General features: G+C 60.0%; 3 protein-coding genes across 5 annotated transcripts; 1 reads left to right on the plus strand and 2 right to left on the minus strand.

Annotated features, from left to right (window-relative positions):
- The first annotated feature begins 357 nt into the window (after window positions 1-357).
- DPM3 (dolichyl-phosphate mannosyltransferase subunit 3, regulatory) lies at window positions 358-1,044 on the plus strand. 3 transcript variants are annotated; one of them, XM_011228994.3, is made up of 2 exons: window positions 358-517; window positions 692-1,044. In XM_011228994.3, the coding sequence occupies exon 2, from the start codon at window positions 697-699 to the stop codon at window positions 973-975; it is 279 nt and encodes a 92-aa protein (XP_011227296.1). In that variant the 5' UTR covers window positions 358-517; window positions 692-696; the 3' UTR covers window positions 976-1,044. The 3 variants fall into 3 exon arrangements, with proteins under 3 accessions (XP_011227296.1, XP_011227294.1, XP_034523401.1); XM_011228992.3 differs by having other exon boundaries at window positions 487-590; XM_034667510.1 differs by lacking the exon at window positions 358-517 and adding an exon at window positions 562-586.
- Window positions 1,045-1,468: 424 nt separating this feature from the next.
- Window positions 1,469-3,858, minus strand: SLC50A1 (solute carrier family 50 member 1). Its single transcript, XM_002922480.4, has 6 exons — window positions 3,689-3,858; window positions 3,312-3,389; window positions 3,058-3,181; window positions 2,311-2,472; window positions 1,944-2,063; window positions 1,469-1,859 (listed from the first exon to the last, which is right to left on the minus strand). The coding sequence occupies exons 1-6, from the start codon at window positions 3,766-3,768 to the stop codon at window positions 1,758-1,760; spliced, it is 666 nt and encodes a 221-aa protein (XP_002922526.1). The 5' UTR covers window positions 3,769-3,858; the 3' UTR covers window positions 1,469-1,757.
- Window positions 3,859-4,748: 890 nt separating this feature from the next.
- On the minus strand, window positions 4,749-10,944 carry EFNA1 (ephrin A1). Its single transcript, XM_002922520.4, has 5 exons — window positions 10,733-10,944; window positions 7,114-7,409; window positions 5,932-5,997; window positions 5,743-5,793; window positions 4,749-5,580 (listed from the first exon to the last, which is right to left on the minus strand). The coding sequence occupies exons 1-5, from the start codon at window positions 10,822-10,824 to the stop codon at window positions 5,468-5,470; spliced, it is 618 nt and encodes a 205-aa protein (XP_002922566.1). The 5' UTR covers window positions 10,825-10,944; the 3' UTR covers window positions 4,749-5,467.
- Between the last annotated feature and the right edge of the window lie 847 nt (window positions 10,945-11,791).

Raw genomic sequence — 11,791 nt, forward strand, 5'->3', positions numbered from 1 at the left:
CTCCCCTGCGTGTCTTTATTAAACCGTGACAACCTCTGTTCTAACAGCTATCTCGCGGCGTCACGGTCAGTGGTCCAGGCCCCTGCGTTGGGCCTAGGGTCACGGCTCCATTTCTCCAAGGTCTATCACAGTGACCAGGAACCGTTCCAGGAAAGGAAAGAATAGGCGAATAAAGTTTAGGGGAACCAGATTACATTCCCGTCTTCTTGCCAAGTTTGAGGGTGTCCTCAGCAGGACGCCAGCCAGTGTGGAGCGGAGTCCTGAGGGACAGAAGCGGCACGGGAGCCCCTGGGCACTCAGGCCGCAGTCGGAGGCTCTGCAAACGCAGCCTGGAGTCAGGCCGCGGCCGCCACTCCCCCAGGGGCCACCGCGGGGACTACAACTCCCAGAAGGCCGCGCAGAGGCGGAGCGCGAGGCGCCGCCGCGAAGACTACAACACCCAGAAGGCCGCGCGAGCCGAGAGGCCTTCCGGACGCTGACGGCAGAGCCGCGCCGGGCTGGGTAGACGGCGGCGGAGGTGAGTGCAGGCCGAGTGCCGAAAGCGGGGGGCGAGCTGGGCGAGAGCGGCGGCGGAGCGGCCCTGAGGGCAGGTGATACGGAGGGTGGGTGAGGGGGGACAGAAAACCGGTCTCACATGGAGAGGGGGTAGCGGGGCGGAAGGGACCGCGAGCTCTGCTTTCTCTCCCCGCAGTGCCCATGACGAAGTTAGCGCAGTGGCTTTGGGGACTGGCGCTCCTGGGCTCCACCTGGGCTGCTCTGACCACGGGAGCCCTGGGCCTGGAGCTGCCCTCGTCATGCCGGGAGGTGCTGTGGCCACTGCCGGCGTACTTGCTGGTGTCCGCCGGCTGCTATGCCCTGGGCACTGTGGGCTATCGCGTGGCCACTTTCCACGACTGTGAGGACGCCGCCCGCGAGCTGCAGAGCCAGATCCAGGAGGCTCGAGCCGACTTAACCCGAAGGGGGATGCGCTTCTGACACCCTAACCCCATTCCCACCGGACAGCCTTTCCTCCCGCCGCCCATTAAAGAGCAGCTTATTTTCTAACTTGGTTTAATTTATGGCGAGCGGGAACAGGATTTTGTGTACCAGCTGTGGGGGGTGGGGTGATGGGGCGAGCCACCTTCCTGAGGTCATCTCAGCTGTTATCTTTGCATCCTTGCTTGTGTCCCTCCTTTTTGCTCCAAAGGAGGCAAAGGCCCCTCCTCAAACTCTCTCGAAATGGAAATGTCATTTCACTTTCTTGGTCCTTTTAACCCTGTCAGGAAGGACTTCTTGAAGTCTTAACTTCTGTTCTTCATAACACCCAGGCTCTGTTCTTTGAAGGCCTTCCTAGGTCTTTCCGACTTCACGGTTCCTTCAAATACCTCTTCTGAGCCAGCCCCAGCCCACGAACAACTGTGGGTCGGGCAGTACACTTCTGCCCTTCACCAAAGCAGGCAGGTTGAGAATCACCAAACAGAGACTAAGCTTTGACGGGCAGGGGTAGGGAACAATTTATTTTAAGGCACATTCTAAGGATTTCACCCCAACCTCCACAGTTAAAAAATATAATCTAAAAAAAATAAGTGATTCATCTCCCAAGTCCCAGCCAATCTTCCAAGCAAAATGCTTGCTTTGGTCCCTCGATTCTCAGAGTTGTCTTTTTCTTTTCCACAACCCATTGCGCTCATGGAGCTGGTCAGCAGAAACAGCTGCGAAAAGGAGCTCTCTTTGGTAGCTGGTTGGCATTAAGGTGCCCAGTGGTCAGGTGAACTGCCTCAGGTTTGCAGGAGTGGATAGTTCCTGTCTTGCTCCTTGGAGTACTTCCAGAAAAGCCAGAGGCGAATGAAGCTGGTGAGGATCCCTGGTAGGTTGGGCACCTGAAGTCACAAGGGCTGCTATGAGGAGAGGAGCTGATTTTCTGTCTTGCACACCCATCACCTGTCCCTCTCTGTTCGGCTTACCATGATGTAGGGATCGCCGAGCCGAAACCCATAGAGGGTCCAGGAGGCAGAGGTGAGGAGGGTGGCAATGGTGAGTGGGAAGGAGAGACGTTGGGTTGATCTCGTCTGAATGATCTTGGCCTACGGAAAAAACGATGAAAGACCCCTATCCCAGACACACCGTAGAGATCCCACTTGTCTAAGAACTTCCTCAGAAAAAAGGTCAAACATCCTCTCTGATCTTCTGTTACCCAGCCTTTCCCTCTTGCCTCCCATTGCCCTGTCTTGTAGGATCTTCCTTCCTTTGGAGTGTAAGCTACAGTCTCTGGCTATGGGAGCCTGACCACCCTTCTTATCTCCCCCACTTCCCTGGACAGCCCCCACTCACCAGGTCAGCCAGTGGTGAGAGGTACATGCTGACGGTGAAGACACTGCAGGAGAGGCCCAGCTGCTGAAGCTGCGCCTCAGGCTTGGGCACCAGGAGCCAAAAGTAGCCAAAACCCAGGAAAAAGACCCCCAGCAGGGTCACAGTCTGAAGGAGCACCGGACGCTGCAGGGGAGAGAGCAGCTTTACTTCTAGATGTTTCAGGAGCCCTCTTGGACTCCCTTGCTCCAGTGGGGAAGCTGACCTTGGGCTAAGCCTCCAGTACAGCACTTGCTGCAGCCTCTTTCCCACCAGTGACAAACACATGTCCGATCCACCCACAACACCAGAGGTTTCTAGGAGAGGAGAAGGGTTTTGTTTTTGTTTTTGGTGTGAACTTGGTACACACAGTAGGAACTTAATAAATGCTGGTATGATTGGGGAAGCATAGCTAATCAACTCATTTATTTCTCAGCCACTGGCCCTGACTCTGAAGGAACTATCAAACAAAAACCCATTCCCCTCAGCTTGTTGGGTGGCAAGGCACCATCAGGCTAGGCAGAACTACCAGCTTGCCAGAAATGGGGGGGTAGGGTGCTCAGTGTGTGAGTCTCAAAGGCTGGCTTCATGGAGGAAGGACTGCAAGGCTGGAGGGGCCTTCCAGGAAAAGGTGGCAGTGCCAGCCTATCATAATCTTCTAGGAAGCAGTGTTTACTCTGCCAGCAAGGCAGGGTGCGCAGCAAAGAGGTGGGTCCAAGGGAGGGCCTCTACCTTCCGAGGGCAGTAGTGCAGATACACCAAGATATACAGGGTCTGAAGCACAGCACCCGTGGCGTTGACGAAGATTAGGGTCCCGTCACCCTTCAAGGCCCCGTAACTCATCCAGCTCAGGTTGCTGCAGGGTGGACAGGAGGGTCTTTCGCCACAGGGATGAGGATGGGAGGGGGACCCGAGGGGCCTCTTCAGCGTTCCTCTCCCTCCCCACCTCCCTCAACCTTTCCCGCCGCAAACGTCGCCCCTCTCACTTGATGTCCGTGGTGAGAAAGGGCAGGAACTGGACACTGTCCACGCTCCGGGTCATCCGCATTTGCCTGAGGTCCGAGCTGTAACGGGCCCCGAAAGCAGAGGTGAGAGATGGGAAGGGAGAACCGGGCTGCTGGGGAGTCGAGATCCCCGATGCCTGTAGTCGTCCCCGGACAACTGCAGGTCCCGGCCCCGCCCTCAGCTCTCTGGCCTCTCCCTCAAGTGCCCAGCCTTGCCCTTGCGCCCCGGATCCCTCGACCCGAATCCACTTTGACCCAGGTTTCAGATGCAGCCTGGAGCTGCGGCCACGTCTCTGTCCCCTCTCTCTCCCTTTCGGACTTCAAGGGCCTGCCCCCGCCTAGCCCGGCCGCGCTCTCACAGGCCGGTGGAGTACATAGCGAGGGTGAAGAGCACGCAAGCTCCGGATAGGAGCGAGTCGGCCACGCCGCCCGCCTCCATCTCCCCCTGCGACGGATCCTGAGCCCCGCGCCGGCGTCCACTTGCTGGGCCGGAGCCCCGCCCCCACGCCGGAGCCCCGCTCCCCCGCGCGCCGCCGTCAGCCGGAAATGCATCCGTAGCCCTGCCCCCAGGACGTCCCGCCGGAACCAGGCCCCGCCCCCGGCCGCCAGGCCCCGCCCCTGCCGGTCCACGCGCTCAGGAGGCCTGGTAGGATGTCGTCCCTCCAGGTCCTGGCGGGTACCAAGCCCGGGCTCCGCGGACCTGCCCTGGGCACCCGCTGCCCCTCACTATCTGCTTACCCCTTGGCTCAGCCGGATCCCAGCCTCAGGTCTCTTGCCCGTGAACCGTCGTGGCCGACCTCAATTGCTGGACCTTTCCCTCCAAGCCCCCGATCGCAGCCTCACCCGATCGCAGCCTCACCTGCGCACCTCACCTTTTTGCCGGTTTGCTGAAGCTTCTATCCAGTGTCTCCCCTAAATAAGTGGGGTTGCCGGGAATCACCAGTCTGTCAGGTGCCCTCCGCCTTCATCCACACTGCCAACTTCGGGTGACAGGGCCAGTCGGCTGGAGCGCCTGTCACTGACCCCCTAGTCCAACCGACAGGACCTGCTGCTGGGAACTTTCCCTGCGGCCTCCCACAGCTCACGCATCCCCCCGGCTGCTGGGGCTGTGGGACCAGGCGGCCTGCCGTGCCTCGGCTGGTGTTCCCCGGACACATCCGACAGCAGGGGCACCCGAACGGTTTGCCAAAGCCCAGCGCAGCCGGAGTGGGGTGTGGCCTGAGCCCCGGAGACTGCTGTGTGGCACACAGAGCGGAGGCACCCCACCCTTTGGTGCTGGTGAGGGGCATGTATCCTTTCCAGAGGGAAGGAAGAAAATTTAACCCCAGTGGCTACCTGGTGTCCCACATAGCCTAGCACATGGCAGGGACTCAGTGGTCCTAAATTAGGATGGGGGGGGGGCAGACAAGCATGTCCAAATAAAGAAACACATCGCTTTATTTTTTTGTATAAAAAAATTCCAGTTGTAGAAATCACAGACACACATGAAGTTTATATACAGATCCTGCACGCGTGGGCCCTGCCCTTGCAGCTACACTCTAGGCACAGGGTGGCACAGCCCCCCTGTGGGCACCGCTCTGGGCAGTGCTCCCCCCAGATGGGGCAGGATGCGGTGCCTGGCTACAAATCTCTCATGGCAGCTCCAAAGACTTCCGGAAGCCTTGGGAGAGACACTGTCAGCCCAAGCATGCTGCCTTTCCTGTCTCTGGCTCCCGACCATGAATGGTCTCATGCTTCTCTGCCGGTCAGTTCATCAGGGTGTCCTGGCTCTCTCTGGAGGGGCGTCTCTGCCAAGCTCAGTGTCGCTCGGCACGACCCCAGGCTCCTTCCAGCTTGGCCTCCACAGTGCCCTTCTTAAGAGGCCACGTCTGCGCAGCTTGTGTCTTTGGCTTGAGGGCAGGAATGATGGGGAAAGGACTGTCCCCACTTCTTTGTCCATCCCTCGGGGTGGAGGCAGGGATGGCACTGCCAGGCTTGCTGACCTCCTCTGGGTTGAAACCCTTAATACTGGCCCGTTCTGAGGCTGCTGAATGGCAGCTTGTGCATGTGGTGGGCATGGTTCCCAGGACAGGTGAGGGATGCCTCTGCCCTGCCTCCTCACCCCGCTCCGATCCTTAGGCCCGACCTGGCCTACACCCTCATGGGGCCTGCAGCAGCAGGAACGGCAGGAGCAGCACAGCCCAGGCAAGTGGGAAGAGGCGAGGGGCAGCACTGTGACCGATGCTATGTAGGACCTGTACTTCTGGGTCATCTGCAAGATGAGAGGGCAAGCGCCCCCAGGGTGAGCAGCTCTACTGCTGGCACTGGCCCTCAGCCCCACAAGGTTCCCCCAGCCCCCACCTGGCAAAGACGCCACCTTCTGTACCCAGCCTCTTTAAGCAGACCCCAGGCCCGGTTTGCTCAGGCTACCTACCTGCCGGAAGTCTCTTCTCCTGTGGAATGGCATGGGCCTGAGGACTGTGAGCTGAAAGGCAAGGGTGGTGGCCGATCAGGGACCGTCCTGGGGAGGAAGGCAGGTGGGACTTCCCTGCCATCCCAGATCACTAGCCCAGGCCCCGCAAACAGATGGAGGACAGGTGGCCCACAGGGCTCTGACACTCACTGATTTTGCCATCGACAGTCACCTTCAACCTCAAACACCCGTCTTCCTGGCGGTGGGTGGGTCTGGCTGCAAGATAAAGCCATGCAGAGCGTTAGGGAGGAACGTTTGTTGGGAGAGAAAATACAAGTGCAAACCCCTCTGGCTCTCCTTTCTCAGGCCTCTTCCCACTCATCTGGTACTCTCACCTTCCTTGTTTGCCCGCTTTGCCCTCATGCTCAACCTCCCATTCTTTGCAATAACCCTTGGCTTTGGAGGTGGCGCTACCAAGCCCACAGACCCTGTCCTCTTGCCACAGTCCACCCTTCACTCTTCCAGCCTGAACCTGCTGAGGCTTTCACACTGTGCTTCCCCTACCTAGGCCCCACTGACCAGCGGATTTTCTAACTCTTTTATTTTTTTTTAGATTTTATTTATTTATGTGACAGAGAGACAGCCAGCGAAAGAGGGAACACAAGCAGGGGAGTGGGAAAGGAAGAAGCAGGCTCCCAGCGGAGGAGCCCGATGTGGGACTCGATCCCAGAACATTGGGATGACGCCCTGAGCCGAAAGCAGACGCTTAACGACTGCGCTACCCAAGCGCCCCGGATTTTCTAACTCTTGAAGCCACCAGTGCCTCTCCACTGCCCTTAGGACAAAGTCCAAACTCCTTAGCACTTCCTAGGCCCCCATGATATGACCTGTCCACCTCTCCCCACTTCCAGGGTCCCTCCTACTGCAGCGAGACTGAACCATATGGAGTTCCCTGAAGATGTCATGCTCCCTCTGCACATGTCCCCTCGTGCCTGGCCAACGTCTCTGCTTGTCCTAAGCTCTAGGGTCATCTTCCCCAGGAACCCATCTCTGAGCCTCCTGAGCCGCCTCCTGAGCCTGGCAGGTACCCACGTCATTATCCCAAGGTCCCTGTGTCCAGATCTTCATATCAAGCTGTTCTAATGTGAGTTTCCCCGTGTGTGTCGCTTTCCAGCTTCCCGGAGGACAGGGACCCTATAGTGTTTTATTTATCTCTGCACCGGTCAGGCCAAGCAGAGTGCCGCATACATAGCAGAAGCTCACTCCACATTTGTCGTGTGAATGAATGCAAACAATTCAGGATGGAAGGGGCTGTGTGCAGCTTTGTGCTGGACACATGCGTCCCACTGGCTGCATCCCCATGTGGCCTGTGTGCGTGCCCCGAGGACTCACAGATATAGTAGTAGCTGTGTCCCTCCTTAAACTCCTTGCCCAGGGTGAAGGGCGTGAAGCGCTGGAATTTCTCCGACAGCTTCTCCGGGCCATGCTTGGCGGTGGGCTGGTTGCACTGCCAGCGAACCTGGTCCTTGGACTGGGGCCGGCACAGCTGGTACTGCTCACGCTCCACCAGGTACAGGGTGTACCGCTCCATGGCAGCGTCTGGCACGGCGTCATCCTCATAATGCGGACAGATGATGTCCAGGTAGTCATTCAGCCGCACGTGTACCGTGTAGTCCTCATCCCGGAACCTGCGCGTGCACAGCGGGAGAAAGCAGGCGGTCACTTGGAAGCCAGACCAGGGCTGCGAGCATCCAAATGTTTACTGGCCCCCCACATTTCACACTGGCCCCCCACAAAGAGTTTTCAAGAATCCCAACTCCCAATATTTGTTGATCTTGACCTCTTTACACCATCTTCAAACACGCCTGGCACCATCACTACCTGTCCTTCATCCTCTACGTAGTGTCCACTTTAGTACCCCTCAGGTACAAGGCACTTCGCATACCCCCCAGATTTTACCCAAAGGAGGGCTGCTGACTGTGTCCTTAGCTCACTCCTCCCACTCTTCTACCCGAAGCATGTCCCCAGATCCCTGTTGCCCCCCCCCTTTTTTAAAGATTTTATTTATTTATTTGACAGAGACAGACACAGCCAGCTAGAGAGGGAACACAAGCAGGGGGAGTGGGAGAGGAAGAAGCAGGCTCATAGCAGAGGAGCCTGACGTGGGGGCTCGATCCCATAACGCCGGGATCACGCCCTGAGCCGAAGGCAGACGCTTAACCGCTGTGCCACCCAGGTGCCTCCCCAGTTGCCCCTTTAATGCTGTTAGCCCTCAGTCTGAGACCCTCCCGGAGCCAGCACGCTGCAACCAGGGCCCAGGAACCCCTGCTCTCCCAGCAGAGACGCGCTTAGCCCTCAGCACACCTGCGGCTTGGGGTCCCTCGCTCCTGGCCTTGCCCCTGAGCCCCCTAGTGCATTCACAGAGGTCGGCTGCTCTCCTGCCCCCAGCACACCAGGCCCACAGACTCAGTTCACTCACGCCAATCCCCTTCTAGTTCCTCCAGTTTACGCTCTGGCCTCCTTGTCTGCTTCTCTCAAAGCCCCCCCGCCCCCAACCTCCCAGTCCCTTTACCTCCAAAGACACTCTTCTACCTCGGGGGAAGGAGCTCCAGAACAGCTGGAGTTCTCGGTGGGAGGCCTCCTCTCCCACCCGCCGCCCCAGGGACAGCCAGCTCCCTCCCGCAGGCCCCTCGGGCTGCAGCCCGGCGGCCCCAGACACCTGGCTCCAGCCGGGGCGGGGTGGGGTCCTGGCGGGGGAGATGCCTCCCCCGCCCCCTCCGAGCTGCTAAGCGCCTCTGAATTCCCCGGTTTCTGCCAGCCGGACTCAGCAGTGTTGGCTGCCAACCGAAGCTCCGGCACGGGTGGGGGGAGGGCAGGAGTTCGGACGGGAGGCCTCTGGGGTGGGCACTCCCTGCCCCGTCAGCGGGACCCCCCCCCCGCCCCGCGGCCCGGCCTGGGGGCAGCGTGCCAGCGCTCAGCCGGCCACCCCGGGCTCCTCCCCCACGAAGGGGGTGGGGGAGGGGAGGAGGAGAGCGCGAGTGAGGGAGAGGCTTTTAAAATTCCTCTCTGGAGAGATAAACATAGAAGCCATTTCAGAACAGGTATTTCAGCTCTGGGCCTGGCGTCTCTCCCCCATTCCCGTGACGGGCACTGACTCATTCCTCGTGCACCTCTGCCACCCGCCCCAGCATTCGTGAGAACCTGTGAACATTTACCTGGTCCGGGGTGATGGCCCCCCAGACCCCAGTACCAGGACTTGCCCTGGGCACGGACCTCCAGGCCTAAGGAGGGGGCAGGGCTGAGTGGCGGGGTACCTGCCCCTCCAGCACCGAGGAGGCCGGCTCCCAGCTCACAGCAGACCCGCCCTTCTCCCCCAGCTCCCCCCGGCCCCGCCCTGGAGATCCCGCCGATGCCCACTGCCCTGAGTCACCCAGGCCAGCCTCACCCCCACCCAGCTCATCGCCCCCTCATCTATGCCTGCAAGCGGGCCCAGCTTGGCCGCCTGTGCACTGCATTCTGGCTGGCTTCTCTTCGGTCCTGGGGATGGCAGGGTGTGCGCGCGCGCACACACGTGTGGCCAGATGGACAGGGCAGAAGCTGTGCCTGGTGGGGGCACCCATTACCCCCCTCCTGGGAGTACAATCTGTTCCACTTAGCACTCCTTTGACTCTGGCTCTCTGTCTGGGAAAGGGGGGCAGCGGCGGCGTCAGGGAAGGCGGGGAGGGGGGGCAAGGAAGAGGCTCCTTCCTGAAAGAGAGGAAATCTGGGAGCTTGGGAACGGAAAAGGCCAGGTTCCCCCCTCCCTACTCATGGCTTCCTGCCCCCCCCCTCCTCCAGCCAACACCTGGCATGGGCATAAACAGGGACTTCGCTCTCTCCCACTAGCACAAGATTGGATCAAGGAGGTAAAGAACAGGAAACGAGCAGTGAAGTGGAGGGGGCTGACCGGGATGCCCCTGTGGCCAATGGGTAAAAGGGCATTGCCCTCCGGGGTTGGCAGCTGGCAGTTCCCTCCCAGACCCACAAGCCCCAGCCCACAGACCCCCCCACCAGGCAATGTTGCCACAGGGTCAGAGAAAGCTGGCACAACATATTTCTCAAAGGGAATGGGGGGGCAGGCGAGCTAGGGCTGGGGGTGGCCAAGCTTAGTGAAGTGTTTTTCCTGACCCCAATCTGCCCAGCCCTCCTCTCCCTGCTCCACCCTACCCCCCTCTCCCATTTTCCCACAAATATTGTTCCCATAACTTCAGAAAACTCAAGGGCAAGAACAAAGGGTCCAACGGGGCTTCTTCCTCCCAGTACCATTTGCCTCCCAGCGCTAAACCTGCCCAGGAGAAATTAACTCCTTCCTGCCCAGAACCCTTTGTAACCCTTTTAACCCTTTCCACTCCTTCTGAACCTTTCCCATGCCCTCCCTCCCCCCGTCTGAATCTCATCAACAGGTGACTCCCTCAGCCTGCCTACACACAGCATGTACCCTACTCATGCCACCTCGGAAGATCCCTTGTGTGTGGAGGGGAGCTTTCCAGGGTCATCTCAAACACAGAATGCAGACGCTTAAAGCCAGAAGGCCAGGTCTCTCCCGAGGGGTCCTTCCAGGATTACAGTGAGCATTCTGCTTACGCCTGATATCACATCAGGTACCTGTCCATGTGGGCAGGGGTCCAAGTGACACACAGAAGCTTTTGTGGTGGAAGGGCCTAGAACAAGAGCCCTGGCCTCAGCAAGAGTCCCTCACTTCAGAGTAACAGAGGTGCCAGAGGGATGGAAAGGAAGGGCAGAAAGAAGCCTGCGCAAGTAATCACGGGCAGGTTCCTGCCCAGGGGTGGAGTACTTCCAGTCACCGGGGAGAAGTGAGGGGAAAAAAAGTCTAAGGAATCCCTCCCGCCTCTGGTCACCGCCCCAAGACTCAGGTCAGGGGCTGGCCGGGACAGTTATCCGGGCAGGAGGGTTGGGGGGTGGGCAGTGCCAACCGGGCGCCCAGGCTGCCGGCCGGAGACTCGGGGCTTACTTGGGGTTTGAACTGTTCCAGAAGACGGTGTGGCGGTCAGCAGCGGCCAGACTGCAGCACAGACCCAAGAGCGGGGCCCAGAGGAACTCCATAGCGCAGGGCCTGGTCAGGCCGGGCGAGGACGAGGGGCTCCTCGGGGTCCGGGTTCCCGCGGGCTGTCTCAGGGGCGCCGTCGGCACCGCGCACAGCTCTGGCCCCTCCGCCGGGCAACTCCGCCTTTTGGGCCGGCGCCGGCCGCCACCCCGCCCCGCCNGGGGAGGACGGGAGGACGGGAGGAGGGGAGGAGGGGAGGAGGGGAGGGCGGGTAGCGGAGCGGGCTGTGAGCGTCTCCGCGGCTAAGGTGTTGTGCGCCGCGAGTTCGCTCGCTGGTGGGTCTGCACGCGGCCCCGTGGGCCTTGCGGGGCGACGGGTCTCTGTCCCCCGGCTCAGCGGCGTGCGGGAGAAGGGGACGAGCTGCACATGCAGGTCTGCGAACGCGCGGTGCGAGACCCCGTTGTGCTGCGCTGCGCGCGGGTCTTGCGGGGTGCAAGGTCGTCGACAGGGCCCGCACCTTTCCCGAGCCTAGCAACCCAGGCTCGGGCGCCCGCGTTCCCACTCTCCTCCCACCCGCCTTTCCCGGACTGCGCTCGGCCGCCCCTCCCCGCACACGCGGCTGTTTGTTTTTGTTGGGTTTGTCAATGTTGTCTTTGTTCGGGAGAGTGTGTCATCGCCTAGATGCCGGGAATAAAGTGCGACCCTGCGTGATCAAGTGTGTAACGTGTGTGGCTGGGGCCAAGGGCGCCTCAGCCCATCATTAACAGTGTGAGGGAGGGACACTCGGGCTCCTGGGTCCAAGAGGGCGTTCTCTCGTTTCTAGTGCGCCAAAGGGTGCTCATGACGTGTTTGTGTGTGTGCGCGCGTGTGCGCCGACACACGTGTGTACGGTGCGAATGGGCTTTGACTGTGGACTGTGAGAGTCTGGGCATTCACCAAGGGCGACAAACTGTAACCACACATGTGCATCTGGCATGTGTAAATACGCGTGATGGCGCGCGAGTGTGAAGGCATCTGTGTGTAGCT

The sequence above is a fragment of the Ailuropoda melanoleuca genome, chromosome 8 (assembly GCF_002007445.2).
Source record: "Ailuropoda melanoleuca isolate Jingjing chromosome 8, ASM200744v2, whole genome shotgun sequence".
Classification (NCBI taxonomy): domain Eukaryota; kingdom Metazoa; phylum Chordata; class Mammalia; order Carnivora; family Ursidae; genus Ailuropoda; species Ailuropoda melanoleuca.